The sequence below is a fragment of the Lytechinus variegatus genome, chromosome 6 (genome assembly GCF_018143015.1).
Source record: "Lytechinus variegatus isolate NC3 chromosome 6, Lvar_3.0, whole genome shotgun sequence".
NCBI lineage: Eukaryota > Metazoa > Echinodermata > Echinoidea > Temnopleuroida > Toxopneustidae > Lytechinus > Lytechinus variegatus.
The window spans coordinates 5,214,949-5,238,031 of record NC_054745.1 but is presented as its reverse complement, the minus strand read 5'-3'; the positions used below and the strand labels follow the sequence as shown (position 1 = coordinate 5,238,031).

The 23,083-nt window shown below is 34.8% G+C and overlaps 1 protein-coding gene across 1 annotated transcript; it reads left to right on the top strand.

The window, feature by feature from the left end:
- Positions 1-4,903: 4,903 nt before the first annotated feature.
- On the top strand, positions 4,904-11,971 carry LOC121416469. Its single transcript, XM_041609966.1, has 3 exons — positions 4,904-5,402; positions 6,741-6,840; positions 11,235-11,971. Exons 1-3 carry the CDS (start codon positions 4,927-4,929, stop codon positions 11,304-11,306), a joined length of 648 nt encoding a protein of 215 aa, XP_041465900.1. The 5' UTR covers positions 4,904-4,926; the 3' UTR covers positions 11,307-11,971.
- Positions 11,972-23,083: the final 11,112 nt, after the last annotated feature.

The window sequence follows — 23,083 nt, the reverse complement described above, 5'->3', positions numbered from 1 at the left end:
CCAAAGCATTTCCGTAACTGAAGGGGCTACCCTGGTAAATTGAAACTGAATTTTATTCGTCGTTCTGGTTTAAACCACAGCTCTGTGCCAAATATTAAGTAGCCGCTAAAATACCGAAACAGACATAAACCTTCTGTATACTGACAAAATTGAAAATTACCAATCACACAAAACAGAGGAAACTGAACTTCATTTAAGTACTTGAAAATCGTGTTGTGTGTGTTGTTTTTTTTTTGTGGAAATTAAAGCAAGTATATGAAGAGAGTAGTGCAACGTTTTATGAAATTTCATATGCAATAATGTAGAATTAGTAAAGTAGTCTCTATTGTGTGACTGAACGGGCAGAATATATCTCGAAATAAGGACAATACATTTTTCTCGCCGAAATAAAACGTTTCGAGATGTATAAAGATCTAATATATAAGGCTATCATTTTTTACTAACTAGTGATATATACGAATCAATGACACATGCTCCAGCGACGATTGCTCCGGTGACAAATGCTCCCCAAAATGCGACATTTGCTCCTCGACATTTGCTCCGCCGACTGTTGCTCCGCCAAAATTTGCTCCGCCGACAGTTGCTCCGCCGACAGTTGCTCCACCGACAGTTATTCCGCCGACAGTTGCTCCACCGACAATTGCTCCACATTTAGCGACAAATGCTGTGGCGACAAATGCTACCCGAACGACACATGCTCCGGCAACAGTTGCTCCGCCAATAATAGCTCCACATGTAGGGACAGTTGCTCCACCGACATTTGCTCCGCATGTAGGGACAAATGCTCCGCCAATAGTTGCTCCGTCCACAATTGCTCCATCGACAGTTTCTCGGCATGTTGCTTTAAAATACATAAATATAAGACCTAAATAAAATACCTGCGACAAATGCTCCTCGAATAACAATTGCTGTGCTCACGATTGCTCTACTTTTTGAGGCCTAAAAGAAAACAAGACACTTGCTCTGACGAAAATTTTTTTTTTACCCTTTTGCGTTACATACTTTTGGTATTGTTTTGTTTTACCATTCAAGTTGTTGTGCCACTTTATATCATAGGCGAATCCAGGGGGCGAGGGGCCCGGGTCCCCCCTTGTTGGCGGAGAAAAAAAAAGATTAAAAAAGGGGAAAAGAGAAAAAAGAAGAGCAAGACAAGTGAAAGATTTGGAAAATAAAAACAATATCTCATATTTCACTTTATAAGATTTTCGCTCGCACTTCGTGCTCGCATTGCCTGTTAGTTGATTTACATATCTTGTTTGATATTGAGCTTAAATATCAAGTTTGGAAGTCAATATGCAAAAGATATTTCGCCGCGGAAATCAAACTTTCATAATTTTGTTTGATTTACAAATTGATTGTTATAAAGTGATTTTTAAAAATGTTAGTTTTACGATCTGAACATTAATATTTTCTGCTCGTGCTACACGCTTGCAAATGTTAACTTATCAGTTACCTTTATTATTTTTGTGTATTCCATAAAGTTTTCAAAATATCCCTTTGCAGATCTGATTGTATCAGCTAGCGCTGCATGCTCGCATTTTGATTGGCAAGTAATGTATGTATCAGTTTTGATTATACATGTACATCAAACTTCTTAAAATCCACATTTCGTGACAGTCTATCAAAAGTTTCGGCTCGCGATTTGCGCTTGCAAAAATTGTTAAAAATGTATTTATTCATGCATCTCTTCATAATTACCAAAGTTCTTGAAATGTTCAGTTTTCAGGCCATAATTTCGTGCCCTACTTAGGCATATTAGCTTAAAAAATAATTTTATGATTAAATTGTCCCTTTTGTTTCATCTCACACTTAGCAAGAGGAATAGGAAGATCATGTGATGACTTGCCCTAATGATGTCCCGGTCACTTGCCAAAACCTCAAGTAATAATAATGAAAAATATTATCTGTTTTCTTATGTACGATCCATAGCCACTTCACAATTTTCCTACAAATTACTTGAAATATAGAGCTGAAATACACCCTTTTTATTGATTTTTATGATAAAAAATATATATAGAATGCTTAGTTTCTAGGTCTGAATATGAAACACGCGCGAGCATATTTCATCAGATACGCAACTTGTTCTCTATTTAAATCATTATCCAGTTTCAGATTAAAATATAAACAATTTTCTGCTCGTGCTCTGTTCTTGCATTATTAATACAGGAAGATCCCCTATTACTCATCCCATTCATGATTGACAAAACCTGAATAGAGTGTCCTGTTCTTAGGACTAAATTTCGAATTTTGTCGCTCTTGCTTCCCACTCGCATCAATCGTTTAGTTATATAGCTGTTAACTCATTGAGTGCTTCGTGCACGCTACGTATCCTACTACAACATGCCACACTCGTGCTCGCACGCCTACTATTGATTGCTTTGTGCTTGCATTGTTTCCTACCCTCGCCTGCTTCGTGCATGACTGCGCACATTCGGAATAACAATCATTGTTACGCCGTTTTGCATTGTATTGCGCATCGCATGCACGCCGTAATTAGCACTATTGTGTGCAGTGTGAACTCTGCTTTCTGACAGATAAACTTGCTCACTCGGTTTACATTCAACTTTTTCGAGTATTTCTACATTTTTTACAAGATATAGCTCCACCTCTGAGAGAGAAGAGACCTAGGTTTTTGATCCATACAAAACACTCCACAAAATGGAACTACTTGATACAACTCATATTTTAACGGTAAAGATAATAACGAATCCATATTATGAGGACATCATTATAAGGGGTATGAAATTTCCTACAACTCTACTACACAATATTTTGTGGATAAATTAATCGTTAGAGAGTTACAAGCAATTGTAATCATGACTATTGGAAGGAGTGAATACGACTCGCGATCCCAAAATCAATGTGGCACAGGGGGGTTTTGTGGCTGGCACAGGGGATTAGCATCGGATTAGCACTGTGGCATTGGCTTAGTAGTGTGCGTGGCATGTTAAGAGTTAAGTAAATTGATTAAAGAAATTGATTTATTTTTTTCATTCTTTATGTAGGAAGGTAAAAAAAATGTGCTTGCGCTTTGCGCTCGCATTATAAGTGTTAGGAAGATCCCCAATTACTCATCCTTTACATAATTTACAAAACGTGAATAGAGTATCTCGTTTTAGGTCTTAATCTCGAAATTTTCCGCTCGCGCGTGCTCGCATTAATTGTTTAATTCTATACCTATCCTGTTGAAATCACAAAAAGTGTTAGAATTTCCATTTTTTAGAAATGTCGAAAAAAGAGTCAGCTCGCGCTTTGCGCTCGCATTAATTGATTGTTAAAATATGTAAAACCTTCATGGCTAACTGCAGGCAAATTTAGGTACCTTTTTGATCAGTTCAAAGCGTGTATTAACAATTTCTGCTCGCGCTTCGCATTTGTAGTTTTTATCCAGTTGCATACACATCTTTTCATGATATCATTGTCCAGAATATTCAAATTTTAGGACAAAACCCATACAATAAAAAAGAAATTGCTTGCGCTCGCAATTCCATTATTCGAATAAGGATTATGATATCATATATTCATGTTGATTTATTAGAATAAAGCTAAGAAATGACTATTAGGACTACCCCTTCAAAGAAATGTTAAACAATGAAAAAGTCCACATGTTCAGGGAGAAATAAGATTTTTTTCACAGGAAATGAGAAGAAAATTTGAATATTGTATATTTCTTATAATAAAATACAAAAAAAATAGTGAGTGAGTGATGTCATCATTTCTCTCATTTGAATACCGACCAGGTCATATAAATATTTTGTGAAATTAAGCGAAACTTAAAAATATCATAGCTTTCTTATTTTACATCCGATTTTGATGAAATTTTCAGTGTTACGCTTGTTTGATTTTTTTCTTTTTATTAAAATCAACTTTTACTTGGGGTGGACATGTCCTTCAAGAGGAGAGTTGTTTTCACACTGGACGTAATTGAAGGGAAAAATAATGAAAAAAAAGTGGAGTGAAAGTGACAGGAAACACCTTTCTAACAAGATTGTAAAACTTTGTTAGTTTTCAATTCCATTAGAGGGGGAAGGAAAAAGCTAAAAGAATAAACAGTGAAAACAGACCACAATAGCATTAAAGCGGGAAAGGAGAAGAAGGGAGTGGTTGTAAAAAAAATAGGAACAGAAGTTACTAGGAATGCAGAGAGAGAGAAAAAAATAGGAGAGAGGGACGGGAGAGAAGGTGATTTTCAAGGAAAGAAACGGAGAAATAAGGTAAAAGCGCTGAAGGAAAATTTAATTTTAGCCAAACTATTTCTTTCCGCTTTACAATTCAATTAGGAATGTTAAAAAATATATAGAATAATGATAATGGCCATACAGCTTTGGAGAAGAAGCGTTTTTAGTTTTACACAAAAAACTAATAATTTTTCGGTAAATGGCATTTTCTTCGGAGCTACTATCAGCGGAGCATTTGTCCGTACATGCGGAGCAAATGTTGGCGGAGCAATTGTTGCCGGAGCATTTGTCGTCCGGGTAGCATTTGTCGCCGGAGCATTTGTCGCTTAATGTGGAGCAAATGTCGGTGGAGCAACTGTCTGCGGAGTAACTGTCGGCGGAGCAATTGTCGGCGGAGCAACTGTCGGCGGAGCAAATTTCGGCGGAGCAACAGTCGGCGGAACAACTGTCGGCGGAGCAACAGTCGGCGAAGCAAATATCGGCGGAGCAAATGTCGGCGGAGCAAATGTCGCGTTTTCGGGAGCATTTGTCACCGGAGCAATCGTCGCCGGAGCATGTGTCGGGTTACCATATATACATGTATTACTCAATTTGTTAATTCCTGTAGCATCTATCCACCCAATTAAGTAGTGAATAATAATCACGCTTGAAAAACATTTTGTTAATTATATAACACAACATTTTTAATACATGCACAAATTTGTTTTCATTTTTTCTTCAGATAACCAAATGCCAACTGTCTCCAGAGATGAGTACGAGAATGTGGTGCTGTCTGAGTTCCTTCACTTCACTGAACCATCTCAACATCTCAGACTCATCTATCAGTTTCCCTTCATTTCCACCTGAGCTACCATCCATCACAGAGATATCAACTGAAAGAGTGAAGTCACAATGCTATGAAGGGTTGATCTCATCACTCCCTGGTTTGGTATATATGGATATCATAATCGATGAGGCAGAGGCAGACATAGCCAATATCACGGCTGGTCTTCGTCGGACTGAGGGACAGAAGCTCAAACGGATCGCCATTCACGCACCGTCACCACTCCCATCAGAGAAGAAGACCGTTTCAAGCAAGACAGTGAGAGGACTGGGTCTGGTCATCAAGGAACATATCAAGAACTTGAAGAGGTTCTATCTGGCAGAGGTGAAGTGCATAGAAGAGGATGACTTGATTAACCTCATTCAATGCTGCAGACATATAAAGACGATGGAGTGCATACGGTAGGTTCTTGCTTTTTTTTAACTAACACACATTAATCAAAATCAGTAGTTTGATTCACAGTGTTCATAATACAGCACACTATAATGTTATGTTATCATGTAATAGTAGTATGTAACGTCTGTATAGTCTATTTAATTATAATTTTTGGATGTAAACCATGTAATGAGAGAACAAAATCTAGCATTGATAGAGTCGGATTACGATTTTCTTAATCATATGTATCCTCTGTTAGAATTATCAGTGAAAATGATATGACATGTAATCAACATCTTAACCTTATAAGAGACCCCTTTGTAACTAATTAGCAGCAGTGCTAACATTACTGCTTCCTAAACTGTTAAACCAATTACACATTTTTTTGTAAAAATAAAAAAATGGAAATGAAAGATTAATTCCATTTATGATTTCCAAATTCAAACTCATAAGAAATATTTAATACTTCATAAGTCTGTGTATTTTCCAAAATTTTCTCCCAATGTTTTATTTGCAACAGTTTTATAAAGTATCAATGTGTACATATTTTAATTAAAATGATTCAAAATCATAAAGCCTAAACACTTTGCTAGCACAATATTAAATAGATAATCATGGCATCATTATATCATACGTACACATTAATCTTATGGAAGTGATCTGACAATCGGAATGTCACCTTCGGCGATATCGAGCTTCCTCTATCGGCAATTCTGTTGACTTTTTTAATGGCTCTAAGTGCAACCCCATCATTTTGCAAATTAAACGACAAATCCACAATTCATCAGCACATCACATGCTTTAAAATGACATTTATCTAAAAAGATCAATTGTGTATTGCGTTTTTATTTATTTTATTTGTCACCAAGCCGACCAATAAAATTCTCAAAATGAGATAAGTTACTTAGTTATAATCATCTCACGATAACTACAAGCCAAACGATTACATTTTTGAGGGGGAGGGGGAGGGGGTCGCCGAAACGCATGTTCAGCATATAAAGTGAACTTTAATAAAGACAAAGCTCACATATAATTTCGCACAAATCACGTTTCAATTTGAAATGATAATTTGGAGAACCATAATCTTGATATTCTTTATTGCAAACTCTCATGTATTCGAATAATGTGCAATGTGTTAACTCAAAAGGGAGTGGTGTTTTAAACACTTATGCATTGTCACGTATAAATTTCCATTTCCGAAGGGAAGAGTAACAAAAATTCTTCCATCCAAATGAACCATTCCAATATCACTAACATATCCACCTCAACAAAAAAAAATACATACAATACATGCAAACACTTTGATACACATTACCCATCTTATTTTGATTTCTTACACCCATGACTTTCTTTCATGAATGTAGGCTCTCGCAATGTGGGACGACCTCGAATGGGAGTGTGGATTCTTACCTAAAGCGTCTTGACACGGAATCTTCCAACACTATCCAAGTGTTTGTTTCCCATGTAAGTCACATGCTCTGCCTTTACACTATGTAATTTCGTTGGCAGATTATTGACACACTACTATCACTAATGACGGCAAAGCATGTACGTGTCAGGATAAATAAAAAGATAATCCAACAGTGAAAGATTGAATTAATTTTGAAATGTAATATGTAGTAGTAATTTGAAATCTAATATGTAGTAGTAGCTCTTCTCTGATTCATAATTCACTCAACTCTCTTCAACGAAAATATATGGAATTCCTAATGAATTTTTGAAATGTTTCTTAAAAATTCATGAAATAGGGGTATTTGTGTCCTTGCTTAAGTTAGTTCTGTTTTAAACACGTTTTTGCAACCATTTGAGATTTGCCATTGATGTGCCGTTGGGCTTTGCTAGTTTCCATAAATTTGTATTCTCTGTATTTTGTGTGATCTTATGTATTATATGCTTTTTATCACTGTAGTTGTATGTATTGTCATCTTATACAAACGTGAAATAAATTGAACGCGTTAATGAACTTTACCTTCAATTTTAACATAGTCCAACGACAATGAGGAAATGGAGCATTTCGTTTTAATGAAGAAAACAAATAGCACCCAGTAAAACGCTGTGAATGTGGAAAAAATGTGATCGCGTTTTAACCTATAATTTGCTATATATTTAATTGAGAAAAGGTCAAAGGGGAAAAGCGAGATGAAGGAAGGGAAGGGTGAAAAGTCAGAATACATAAATTTGGCTATTTCTTATCATAGTCTGTCCAAAGCCCTTATGTAAATATTCCCTTTACGCAAGTTAACCTTTAACCGACCCTACACCAGTAAAACGTAGGTACCAAGCGCTATGAAGGAGGAAAATCGAAGTCATAACTCGATCACAATTATGACTGGCAAATTGCATAATTATGTTGTAACGAACAGCAAACTTCAGGATGTTTGATTGGTGATGCTATACTTATTGCATTTTCTGTTTGAGTTGTTATAACGATCGTTGTCTCACGGTGGCTTTTATTTCACCATCTACGATGCCAAGCATGTAAATTCATAAGATGACATTAAACAATATAAACGCACACAAACAGTATAGCCCGTGGCGGCCTTCGATGCCCATAAGAAACGTTAATTGATACATCGTGTCATGATCGTATAGAAAATCTACATTATAAGCAAGAAATACAACAGGCCATCGGTGAATGAAGATTCGTTGAGTTATAATAATGGAAATGCAACATTACTTCAAACAAAGTTGATATATATTTGATATAATGTCATTTCTAGTGAGAAGCAACAGATATGGTACTTTCGGACAATGTGATGTTGTTTTCCTCTTGAAATGCTGACCCAATCTGCAAAAATAGTTTTCGAAATGCTTTCTTTTTTCTCTCTTTTTTTTCTCATGTGTATATTACTCAGAATATTACTTACACCTGATGAATGGCACAACAATAAAATGTTTTTAATCATGACAAGAATTATGGCGTTTATCACCATTTTGGTTACGTTATAGCAAAACATTAATAATTCCTCGCTCCATCTTTTTTTTTTGGGGGGGGTGGCATGGACTGCACGAACTCCTACCTTTCGAATTTTTATTAGCTAACCAAACAACTAATCACAACCGAAAAAAATGAAGTCCAAGGCGTAAAACAGGGCGAAATGGAAAAGCGATAGACATTCTTTTACCTTGGGGGTCCGGAAAATAGGGAAAGTTGTAATGTATAAATAATCTATTCCAATTAAAAAAAACATGATAGAAGTAAGAACTAAATCCAAAAATGGAGTTCAATGCATAGTCCGCAAGCACATACCCCAATCTCTCCTGTCTGCGTGAAATGAGAGTAGAGCCAGCCACACAACATATTGAATCTAGTCTAACTGCTTCAGACTCTGTATTATGCACTAAGCAATAAACCAAAAATACAGGAAGAATTGAAGAATCGAAAGCCAAAACAAAAAAAGTGTTTCATTTTGTTTAGATTTTCCCCTGTCATCGTTTCATCAAAACAATACGTGAAAATCGAAACAGAAACAGGAGGAAGCATTATGTAACCTATTTTTCCCCACATTATGAAAAATACGAGACATTTGGCTTCCTCCTGCTCGTACGCTCGGGCATCCGTCGATATAACACATGGAATTTCTACGAAAATATGCACCCTTTTTCTTAAAAGTTGATGGAGAGGGGGAAAATTAATCGTATCAAGTCGGGGCGTTCAGTAATGGGGACAGAAGAAACTATATTTCACTGATTTTCATGACTCATCCCATAAACTCATCTATTCGTGTTTTCGGGCTAATCTTTCATTTACGCATTGCTTTTTGGCAGAAGTTCTATGGAAAATGCACCTTTTTCACACAAACTTTGAGACACTCTGTATTCATTTCCCCATTGCTCGAGAATGAATGGGCAGTTAACGACGAGATGAACGGTTTATTGAAAAATGGAATGTATATTTCCTGAAAATGAAATCCATTTCCCCGTTGGATGTCATATTCAATACGTGTTTTTAGATGAAGTTAGTTGTCGAATCGGCTCTCCTAATATTTGAGGTCTCTATCGGTGACGTCACTCAGGATCGCCATGCCTGAACCATCGGCCGGGCAGGGGTCGCAATGGTAGTATGATTTACGCATAATGCACTGGATATATACAATAATCTTGTTTTCTCGTTTAAATGAATGTGAAACTTACAATTTTCATCAGAGCATTCAAAATGAGTACTGTAGTTAGCATTTCTTACTTTCAGTGAAGTAAGTCCCTCCAGTGAGTTTGATCACCCCTAATGTAAAAATGTATCACTCCCAAGTTGTAACACGGTCAGCTGTTTGCACTCAGGGTCACTCCGTGACCTGTGTGTGCGTTCAAGAGTTGTACACGATTATCTGTCTCATTTAGGCAGAAATCTTTCATTAATATATTGTATATTTCGCTCGTCCACATATTTTTTTTCAAAAGAAAAAAAATGCTCTGTCGATTTATCATCGTATAGATTAAAATAATAACACTACTAATAACAATAGTGAGTTCTTGTATAGCGCATAACACATTATGAATAACGTCTCTATGCGCTTCCAAAGGACTTGGATATTATAAATTCCCATTCCCTCACCTGGGTTGAGCACACCCCCCAGAAAAAAAAATAATAATAAATAAATAAATAATAATGATAATGATAAATAATAAATCAACCAACCAATCAATCAATAATAATAATAATCAATAAATAAAAAATGAATAATAAATAAAAAAAACAATGCATGTCACAAAAAATATATCCCCATCCCCGTTACGTTGAAAATCATATATTTTTATATATATATATATATATATATATATATATATATATATATATATATATATATATATATATTGTCGCATTTTTTTTTCAATGAAAACTTAATTGCTGGTTATCTACATAACATTTATACATTGCGTAACAAAAAATTTAACATTTTGAAAAAGACTTGGGAATTAAAAAAATATACAACATGTGGGTATTTTTTTTTCACATATAATCTTGGGTTTGGGTCTCATCTATCCAATGAAATTAATAGTTTTAACAGAATGTTACACTTGAGTGAGCAACGTACATTTTTGTAAAGCTCGCAGAAATCTGTTTGCGCAGAAATGCTTGTTTTCACGCTGTGTCAAGGGGAAAGGGCAAAATTAAACTTACCCTGTGAAACATTTCTCATACATTTCCCTTGCACTTTTAGTCAATTGAAATAAAACGGATACATTCAAGCATTTTGTAACAATTTGCCACCCAAACTAAAATTTCAACACTTAGCAAGCACAACCTTAACCTTTTTGTGCCAGCTGGATCTGAGGACATAACTGAATCTGAACAAAAGTTTATATCAGATATCTCCAACATTTTTTCACTAAGTTTTTATCATTTAAAGTGGGTTTACGTTTTATTTTTCATTTAATACTTGTTTCTCCGCACTTTTCCCAAGCTATACAATGATTAACAAAATGAAAATCAAACCATAGCCATTTCATGTAATTACAGCTCAGTGTTAAGCAAATATCGTCACGATGGCCTCGGTGTGTGGGGGAGTGGGGTGGAGTGCAATGCACTCTTCGAAGTGTCTTGGTCAAGTCAAAAAAAGGGTAAAAGATATCTTCAAATCAATTTTACTAGCTAAATTCCACGTGTTCTTCATGATAAAGGTCTACTTTTATTCCCATAACTATTTTAAAGTTCTGCGCATATCATTTTTCACTAACTTTATAAATTAAGTGGTGCTCACTCAAGTGGAAATATTTTTCGACAATTATATCGTCATTTGCTTAAATGGATCTGTACCAATATTAACTTAAATGTGGAAAAAAAATCTTCAGGATATTACAAATGCGTAATTTTATAATAAACTCTTTTTTGATACGCACTGTATTTTTTTTCGTTTCAGAGTGATGGCTCTCTTGATTTTGAACTCTATCTCGTTTCCCATATGAGGAGAGTGAAGCTGAAGCCTGTGTGAACGCAAGCGATTTTATTGTACCAGGCTATGCAATGGATTAAAAGATGACAACACAAGATCTCGTTCGGTGAAGTCAACTGCTATATGTTCCATATCGGACTTATATGTTTAATATGTTTATAGCCAATACATAATGCCCGTAATATGCATTATACATTTGATATACAATCATATAATTCAAGTTGTACTGATGGCGTAACATTTTAACTGTTCTTATAAAGATAACAGAAACGCTGATATGACCGTTTTATATTTTCAGCTCTATTAAAGAAAATGTATTTATTTCTTCAACAAAAAATTTATAAAATGTTTTGCCATGACAGCGGAGTATCTGTAAACAGAAATCAAGCTAAAAATGGATACTACTTGTAAAATATATGGTTTAGTTGTAATTGTGTTGTATATGACACCGAGATAGATCCTTGTCATTTGATTGATTGGTCGATATCAGTCATTCAGCCCATTTTACAATGACGTCATCCACCGTGCAATAATAGATCCTTTCATTGTGCAATTTTGGATCCACTAATACAATTTTGTCAATTGCACACGCGCACCCAATTTACAGACACCACTCATGCTTGCAGCGCGCATGTTGTATATACACGATAATCAACAGACCGAGCTCGCACTCCATGAGCATGTTCTGCATCGAAATTCACAAATTTCATATGAAAAAGAATTGAATATTATGTGTCATATACAAAGCAACAAAAAAGGGAATGTATACTATTTTGAACTGAAGTACATGGAGGATTTTTCTAGCAATGTAATCATGGCAATGAACACGTTTCCAATTCAAAGAGTAGTGAAAATATTATTACGGTGGTGTAAGTTCAAGTTGATATGACCGAAAAACAAGAAGAGATAGTGTAGAAGGTATCACTGTACACCATGTATCTTTCTTGGGCAAGTGTTGGTCCTGAAAAGGACCACCCAATCTCCACGTTTCGACAAGTGTGTTCCTGTCGTCCTCATGAGAATAGAATGTCAAGGCTTATCAATACATGTAATAGTACTAATCACGCGCTTAAATGTGTAAATCGCAATTTGAAAAGTACATTAAACAAGGTTTCATTTCTGAAATCAGTTAGCTGTCACCGAGAGAGGTCAGAATGCTTACAAAGTGTTTTATTTTTTGTAAAAAAAATATGTTTTCATGTAAAATACAAATGCAATGTGACAATTTCAAATAAATGAAAAAACTATACCGTACGTATGACGGCCATTTTATAAAATCTGAATATTTATCGAAACAGGTTAGAGCCTTTTATTTTATTTTTTTTTAATTGTATCATTATGTTTTTCTTTAGCTACCAAGTGTTGTGTACATAGTTGAAGTGGCATATACCATATTAATCAATTTATTCAATTACTTCATGCATTGTTAATGTGTAGAGAAAGACTGAGTTAACGCATCAGTTATTAATTTTAAGCGTGAGAAGGCGCAGTATAATAATGTTGTGTTGGGGTTGGATCGATTGCATTTTTTTTTCAACCAGACTTAATATGAAGGAGTCGATGCAAGATGTAGAGTTCATATATATTTATTAAAGATGATAACTTTATGATGATAAATACATGAGTAAGTCTGAAGGTGACTATACTCTGAAGATGAACGTAGTAGGAATTTTACAGTATAAAATATAAACTCTTCTGTAGCTGTCTGTATGTTGGAACAATCTTTAAAGTACTCTGGAATAATCTGACAATCTGTAATAATCTCTAACAATCTGTTTTGGTTCAGAAGTGAACCCCTTTTATATTGGTCTGGTTTAGACTCTTTACGATCAAACTGGTGTTGGTCAATCGTCCAAGGTCCAAACAATCTGTACGTCATAACTTTACTCTGATTTGGAGGAGTTGACCTTTTAGGGAGAACATGAAATGTAGTGAATAAGAAACCCATAAAATGTGTGTGCCTCAGAAGTTTAGCTGGAAGAAGAAAGAGTAATACTTTCGAATGAAAATTGGAGCCGGTATACTTCCTGTAGAAGTATTAAGTATCGATTATGTATTAATATAATATTGAATATGTGAGATATGTCTTATCATCACATAGCAATAAACCATTTTCCATGAATGGCAAGAATAAATCATACTCCCAAAGAAAAATGCATGTATGGTGTAGGATGTTGTATGTATGTGTATGAGTGAACAACTTGGAAAAGAAATAATGGATGTATTTTTTTCTGAATGAAATGTTGATACTTGAGGTCGTAATCAATTTGGCAACTCGTAGAGAAGCCATACTGGGATGAGAAAATCCAGATGTGCTAATAAACACTCGTAAGGTTACGGAATATACAATTCTCATTCTAGTGAAGGTATTTTGACAAACATATTTAATATAACAGTTACAAAAACGAAACCGATTCCAAACAGACAGAACAGAAGTTTTTGTCAAAGTTTTCACTCTGACAAGGTCTATATCCTTTATACTAGAAGCATGATATACAATCATTTGACACTACTGAAATCTTCAGATTTGATTTGCTGGTAGTAAACGTTTTATAGAATTTTGCATTATTTTATCATTATAACAATTCTCCTTGAAACAGGATTCATGGTTTGTAAAGTCACCTATAAAAATAATCTTTTTATAGGTGACTTTACAAACCATGAATCATTCCTTGTCGGGGAAATACACGACAAAATCCCCCCCCCCCCACAAAGTGCAACAAAAAAAAATTTCCAACTGTTTTTGGTACTATTTTGGGCCAAAACCCGCCTCCGGGAAAGTGGCTATGTTCAATATGGCCGCCAATCATCATAATCCATTATCTTGGGGTAAAAATATATTTGTATGCACATGCAGGTGAGAGTAAATGTAAGCACTCCAGGGTACCTAGAAAAGCAAGACTACATCCTAAATGGCTGCTTAATGATACATATGTTAAGTGATCTAATATTCAGTTTCTATTCAATGGTTATACGGGTCAAGTGGAACATTCAACTTAGTACAACTTGCAAGGACAGCAAGTGATTTTGTATGTCCTAAAACACAAGGTGGAATCTTTGTTCGCACGAAGAGGGTTATAAAAGAGAAGTAAGATACAAAATAAAGAAAAAAAAACAAAAGCTAATTAATATGCGTCAGATAAGCATACATTTTGAGACCAAAAATAGTCAGTCTGATGGCAAAGATAGGTGAAGACCTGTGACTGAGCTGAAGAGAAAGAAAATTGAAAGGTGTTTTCAGGAAGCTGTGATTCTTTTTTCTTTCTTGTCAGTTATCTGACAACTGAAATGAGCGAGAAAGAAATATGTGCTATAATAATAATAATAATAATAATTGGCATTTATATAGGTCTTTATCAATCTACGACTGTTCAAAGCGCTTCACAATTGTTATTACCCGGTCACTGGAATCATAGTATTCCGAGCAGCCTGTTTGTCGCAAACTTGCTAAACCAACCACGATGACGGTTGTTTCCTACCGGTACCCAATTAGCACCTTGGTGAGAGTGGCAAGTGTGGATTGACGCCTTGCCAAAGGGCGCTATGGTGGGATTCGAACACACGACCCTCTGATTACAAGGCGAGAGTCAGAACCGCTAAACCACGGCGCTTCCATACAGAGATATGCGTGTTTCCACTTACCAAATCTATGACAATTACATTTTGAGCGTCCTGAACTTCATATCATATGATGATAATAGTAATAATAATAGATATAAAAAATAAAGTAAAAAAATGAAAATTATAATAATGATAAGAACAATGATTATCGTAATGATTAGGATAGTAATCGTCATCCTCATAGTCATATAAAATAAAGCTTCATTATAGATTCCTTAGCATTCTATAGCCATTAAGAATGAAATAAAATCATTTTAAGACCCGCTCATCTGCTAACATTTAAAAAAAAAATCGTGTTTAAGCACAGAGCTATTAAGCTCCATGGTTTAAGCATCCGCACACACCCTTTCAGACGATCCTTTCACTATCATTTAATGTCAATGAGAGCCGTATATAGAGGATGTTGTTGTTATTTTGAATAGGCAAACTAGTCAGTTTTGACTATTGTTGCCTTATAAACATGCTTTGTTTTTTCTCCAAAATATGATAATTTCTTTGTTCAAATTATGTCAGTTTAAAAAGTAAAAGAAAGAAAGGAAAGAAAAGTTCCCAGGAAATTGAGCAAGACTACCTCTCCTGCCCTGTATTAGTACGTTATCCTGATAAGCCCACTCGAGGTGCATTTCGAGGGCGTCTCAGGAGAGGACGCCCTCTCCAATCTAAATATAATCAGGCCAAAGAAGTGCATTAATAATAATTTATTCCCTTTTTGTCTCGCCCACCAGAGGTGAATACGAGACTTAGGGATCCAAATGTCGTCCGTCGTCTGTCTGTCTCAAACCTTATGACACATAACTCCGCAGCCGTGAGTTTCTTTTCAACCAAACTTGGATGGTATGTATGTATATGGACTTAGGGGACCTGAATATTATGCTCTAGTCGGAAGTCACATGATAAGGTCAAAGGTCATTTTAGGTCAACGTTAAAGTTTACATGCAAGACTCTCTTGTGACAACTAACTCTGCAACCGCGAGTAACTTTTCACCAAAACATTGATTGTTGATGTGATGAGGAGACCTGCATGTCGATCATGCTGCAGTTGCAGATCACATGTTAGGCCAAAGGTCATTTTTTAGGTCAGCGTATAGGTTTTCGTGCAAGACTCATGACACATAACTCTGCATCCGAAAATAACTTTTCAACCAAACCTGGATGGTAGATGTACTTGGGAGACCTTCATGTTTTTGTTTGGATAGGTCACATGGGATGGTCAAAGTTCATTTTTAGGTAAAATATTGAAATTTACAGTTATGACAAGTGTTATTCCATCCCAGTCTTTTCACAATGAAAATTCGATACTATTATGTTGCGTGCCCTCGCAAATCACGATATTTTTATATTATTTTCATAAGTAGCCGGGTGAGACACAAAATCGCGCATGCCTCGTTCATGAATTATATCCAAGTCCACATAACTATCCGGGGTACCACCATTCCTAGTATTAATAGTTGCCTACGTTATTTATATCATGTATATGTAACCGGAGATAAATAATTAACGAAAGCAGTATTGTCATGGTAATACAAACTTCAAGGTGTTGACATTTCCGCTATCAATATTATTTGTTGGCATTCCTCCAAATAGAGCAGACACGTATTATCGGCATGATCAGTGACATGGCTCACTGCACTGGCGCCAACCTGAAGCTATTCTTATTGGTGAACGAATTTAAATGAGTAAAATCGTCTCATCCCGGTATTACAATATATACAATGAGTTGCGGTTGTTCTGATCAACTATTGAAGGCCAATACCATACACCAACATTTAAAGGGGATGTGCATTCATATGATGATGTATATTTTCATGCAGTAAAACGTGATTATAATAGCAATCAAAGGGGATACGCAAATCTTGTGCCTTTATAGCCAGGTTGTTGTATAGACATAGGCCTAGGGACGAAATGTGGTTATAGTGGTCGCTGTAAGTAGATTTGTACTATAGACAGGTGGCCACTGACACAATTGTCACGTGATGGCCTGCCTTGAAAAGTCGTTAAGCTCATTTTTATTCATAAAGGACAATGAAGAATTAAAAAAAATCACGAGAATGATAATCGAAATAGTTGAGATTGATGGGATCCATCATTACTCTTTGTAAATTTCCCTGGTCCACACGGCTTGTGCAATCAGGGGTCCGTTGCAGAAAGAGTTGCGTTTAAACGCAAGTCAAAAAATCAATCGCAAGTCCCAAATGCGCGCTGTTGATTGGTTGAAAATCAAGTTGCGCTTGATTTTTAGAGTTGCGTGTGATTGCAACTCTTTCTGCAACGGGCCCCACATCAGATTTTCGCTTTGGGTCGGGCAGTTAAAAAGCGTTTAGGCAAAAAGCATCCTATATTCCCGAAATTCAAGGGGTCCTGTTTACCCGAGAGTTCGAAAACTTTGCTATACTTTCCACGAAACATTGGGTAAAATGGACCCTATACCTTTCATAGATCTAGGATGCCCTTTTCTCGAATGATCTGGTAAATTGAACCGACATGTCGGGATTGAGGGGCTATTTTCTGTCAAAAGCCCCTTTCACAATTGGTGTTGCGACTGCTTACAACCGTTGCGATTCTGTGCAACATATATTGTGACCAAATGATCGCAAACGATTGCAAGAAAGCCCCTTAACGCGATCGCACGACCCGACGCGATATATCCCGTTGTGATAAGCCGATCCTCACCTGATTCGTTTACTTTCCATCATGTACGTTTTGGGTTGTCTCATCCTTTCGCTTGATACCGATAACGTATTCCAATTATATTTCATTTTTATAACCTTTTTTACCCCGGGCTTAATTTATTATTATCATGTTATGAAATACCCACTTAATCTAATAAATACAATGATAGACGAAATGAATTGCATACCTTAACTAGACCGATTTCATATCATATCAAATGGGCGTAACGCATATTATATTAGGCTATCTGACAAGTAGACCAACTTCTTGCATGCCAAATGATATAAATTTATGAATGATTTAAATTACATCAGTCAAAATCTATTCTAATTCATTACATTCATGATTCGACCTCTCTATTTTTTTTCTAAAAGTTACAAAATTCTCTATTTTGGTCGCAGTTCAATTTAAAAATATCTACAACTTTCTTCGTGGTTTCAAGATGTTGACCAAGTTTATTTTGAAAAACAAAAGCAATAATAAACATGAAGAGATAAGTTTGAAATTACAGAGTATCATCAGGTTTTAAAGAGAAGAAAATACATGTAAAAAGTGGGCGGTATGAAACTTAACAAATACATCGCAATCTTACTATTTTCGTTTCATTTTAGTGCCTTAAGTCTATGTGTATCAATTACTTGCTAAGACGTGTTTGTTTCACTTTGAACAAATACTGGAGTATTGTATATGTTTTATGATATTTTATGACATTTAATTGCGTTACTACATACAAGTACCCCACGGATTTCCAATAAAGGAACCTAGACCTGAGGAAGGTTATTAAGAAAAAAAAAAGGATTTAACTCTAATTCTAAACAGTTCGAGATTGCCTTTATTGTGCCTACGCTCCTTGAACTCAAATGCAAATTTGATGTTAAAAATAAGATAAACGATACCACCGACTGGCCCATTAAAATTTTACATTGGGGCAATATGCAGGATGGTAATTTTTCGTTTCCAATGTTTTATCCAACTTTTGATTACCATAGACTTTCAGGAATGACATTATTGATCACAATTTTAAAAGAATTGGCCGAAATTAATTATGTTTTATCGAGTATGTATCCGACCTTCAAATAAATGAAAAAATTGACAACTTTATTCTTGTTTTAAATATATTAAACATTTTGGCTGGTATAGACCGTTTTTATTAATCGGACAAATATTTAAAAAAAAAATGTTCACTTTGACCAAACTTTTCTTATGAGTGGAAGGAAACATTTCATAGGGTAAGAAAAAATATCATAGATATATGATTATTGTTTTCCTTTAAATTATGGCGAAGGACCCCCGTGATCCCAGAAGACTTTAACAAATATCATGGATAATAAGTTAATTTGAAGCAGAAAGCTTAATAAAGCTGCCTATGACCTAAGCTTTGCCTTCCTATCAATTTACACACACCTTGAAGATACTTTCTGAGGAAGAGTGATTTTTATTCATTTATTTTTTAATCTTTCCCGAGTAAAGATAATATTTTGGCTGTCTATACAGATACTAGCAAAACAAAGGAATTATTGTAGTTATAATTCTTAAGTATATACCTTCTCCAAAATTAGAGGTAGCATGCATGCCGAGAAATGCCGTAGAAAAATAAAGGTATGTATACGAAAAAAAAATGAGCACAACATCAAATTCATCGAGGGTCGTCCGTTTTCTTTGCGTTATTTTGTATTGAATGATCATTCACGCGTACGGCTGAACAAAACGTCCCTGGATCGAATTGCAGCTTGGTCTACCAGCTAAATGTAATTCTTGTTCTATTTTGCAATATTTCAATTATATTTCAATCACGAAATGATTGATCATACTGCCCTGGGAAAGATTTAGAAATAGGGGTGCTGGTTCGTTAAAAAGACCAAGAAAAGGGTTTCGCTTTAAAATGACCTTGATCACAGAGGATTTTAATCAGAAGAAAAGAGATGACAAGGAGAAAGAAAGATTTAATCCCAGTTATCTGTTATTTTCTTTCTTTTTCTTACATTCTTTCTTTCTTTCTTTCTTTTTCTTTCTTTCTTTCTTTCTGTCTTTTTTTTTCTTTTTTTGTCTTTCGTTCTTTATATTTCATTATTGATTTGTTGTTTACATAATTGACACTAATTACGTCTTAAAATCGTACAATTATATTTATACTTGTTTCTATTTCAATTGATTATATTGAACTTGTTTTATTTACGTTCTGTTTAAATTGCAAAACGCTCTGAAACTGTATTCTATCAAGTGCTACATAAAAGCTCCATAATATTACTGTTATTCATTGCAACAGAGAAGTAAATTTAGTTTTTAAAAAATTACAACAAAAAACAATAATAATTAAATAAACGTTTTTCTGTCTAAAGATGAAGAAGATTTGTGTAAAATTTAGCATACCAACCTAATTTCCAGGTGTGCAGCTTGTGGTGTAAAAAATACTCAACATCAGTCCCGCTTCCCACGCTACGATCATCCAGGTGCTTATATTTAATATCATATTGGATGCAGCAGTAAAGGTCCAGGGTCTCTACTTTTATAGACTCCGAAGCGGACCCTCGATTGAATCAGGTTTACTGGCAAAACACGATTTTCATTGATTTCCATAAGTTACAAAGTCAGTGCCGAACCTGGGAATGCATACTTATTGTCATTTAAATATTCAAATAGAATAATACAGATGACATCAAAAATAAGGACAAAATATGTAACCATAATCTTTTGTGTCAACATTAACGTCTAGGCCCCACCCCCAGTTTTCCATGTGTTTTCACCGCCCCCAAATCCACCTCTGTCTCTCCACTTCTCTCATGTTTGTTCTTTCTCCTTTTTATCGATAAACCTGGTAAAGCTTTGGATCAAAAGAACCAGCCAGACAGAAAGGAATGTTATGAAAAAAGAGAGAAGTAAGAAGGGTGCAGTTTCATTTTGCTTCTGATAAATTGAAGGAAAAATATCTATCCTTTGATTTCATTAAAAAGGCTCTCACGGTACAACGCAACCAAAATCGTAAAAAACATTGTCAGGTCAAATAATGATATGATGAAAGGCCTAACCACTGAAGGAAAAAAAAGAAAAACAGAAAAAAATAAGAAAAAAATAAAATCACGATGCATTGGGTCACATGCATAAAACGTAGCAATATTTTTCTAGGCTTTTGCTTGATTCCGTATGCTTAAAGTGAGATTGTGTTTTTGCTACTAAAGTTGAGAATTCGCTAGTCGGAATGCTGGTATTTCCTTGACAATTAAGCTATTGCTAAAAACCGCATAAAACGAACATTTAACTTGTTCGCTTAAAGGTCAAGTCCAGCTCCAAAAAATGTTGATTTGAATCAATAGAGAAAAATCAGACAAGCACAATGCTGAAAATTTCATCAAAATCGGATGTAAAATAAGAAAGTTATGCCATTTCAAAGTTTCGCTTATTTTCAACAAAAAAGTTATATGAACGAGCCAGATACATCCAAATGAGAGAGTCGATGATGTCACTCACTCACTATTTCTTTTGTTTTTTTATTGTTTGAATTATACAATATTTCAATTTTTACGAATTTGACGAGTAGGACCTCCTAGCCTGAAGCACAAAATGTTAAAATAATGGAATTCCACGTGTTCAGAGAGGAATAAAACTTCATTTCACATGACAATGACGAGAAAATGAAAATATTTTCATATTTCATATAATAAAATACAAAAGAAATAGTGAATGAGTGATACCATCATCTCTCTCATTTGGACGTTACTGGCGCATTCATATAAATATTTTGTTTAAAATGCCATAACTTTCTTATTTTACATCCGATTTTGATGAAGTTTCAGTGTAATATGCTTGTTGAATTTTTTCTTTTTTTATTCAAATCAAGTTTTTGTTGGGGAGGACTTGCTTTTTTTTCAAGCTTGGTCAGTACATCGTAAGCTTTTGCTTGATCAGGGCTTTCACCTGAGAAGGTGTACCATAGCCCACATGTTTTCATCCTAATAAGTGCAAATATATAGATTTATCAAAAAAAGGTCTGTTTGACTTACCAAGCGGTAATTTCCTGAAACATGATGGTTTGCTTGAAGCAATTGCTTGCCAGCAATTCTTACTTTGTATGCATTTGCCCATCATCACAGCCTCTTATTGTGTTTGTTCCCCCTTTATCAGTTTATGTTTACGAAGCCAAAACGATGTTTAAAGGGGTGTTCCAGGCTGAAAGCATTTATAGCTTAATAAATAGAGTAGAATTCAGTAAGCAAAATGCTGAAAATTTCGCCAAATTTTTCAGCAAATAGCAAGGTTATTGAATTTTAAAGTTTAGCAATATTTTGTAAAAAAACAGTCGTCATGAATATTCATTAAGTGGGCTGATGATGCCACATCTCCACTTGTTTTTTTCTATTCTATTATATGAAATTAGGTTTATTCTATTTTTTTTCCTCCAAGAACTAGAAAAAAATTGGATTGACAACTGATTTAGTGCATTAGATATTTATCGCTGCAACTTATTTCATTATAAGGGAGACAAATTATTCACACAAGTGTGAAATAATGAAAAGAATATGATTTCATGTAAAAACATAAGAAAACGGAAAGTGGAGATGTGACATCATCAGTTCGCCTAATGAATTTTCATTACGACTGTTTTCACAAAATATTACTAAACTTTAAACATCAATAACTTTATTATTTGTTATCCGATTTTAAATGAAATTTTCAGCGTTTTGCTCAGTGAATTTTACTCTGTGTATTCAGACATAAATATTTTCAGCCTTGAACACCCCTTTAAAGCATTAAGGCCTACTCAGTGCAATATATACAGTGCGTCCAACAAATCACGAAACCGAATTTTAGCTATGATTTATCATAACTTTATCATGAATACAATAGACAAATGACCTACCAATGTAAAGCTTAGAATTTCTTCTTTCATCTGATATTTCTTAGATTATTCCTCATTCACGCATGAGTGAGCAATGACAATTTGAAGAAATAATTTATTGACAATGAAAATTGATAATAAATATATTATTATAATGCTTTTGCTTATTTTATTGATTTTGAAATTAATATGATTAATATTATTATTGATTTTATTAATTACTATAATTAGAAAGAGCAATAGTAGTAGTAGTAGTAGTAGCAACAGTAGAAGTAATAGTAGTATAGTAGTAGTAGTAAAAGTAGTAGAAGTAGAGTAGGAGAAGTAGTAGTAGTAATAGTGGTAGGAGTAGTAGTAGTAGTAGTAGAAGAAGTCGTAGCAGTAGTAGTAGTAATAGTAGTAGTAGTAGGAGGAGGAGGAGGAGGAGTAGTAGTAGTAGCAGAAGTAGTAAAAGTAGTAGTAGTAATAGTAGTAGTAATAGTAGTAGGAGTAGTAGTAGTAGTAGTAATACTAGTAGTAGGAGTAGTAGTAGTAGTGGTGGTAGGAGTAGTACAAGTATTAGGAGGAGTAGTAGTAGTAGTATTAGTGGTAGTATTAGTAGTAGTTGTAGTAGTAGTAGTAGTAGTAGTAGTAGAAGTAGTAGTAGTAGAAGTAGTAGTAGTAGAAGTAGTAGTAGGAGCAGTAGTAATAG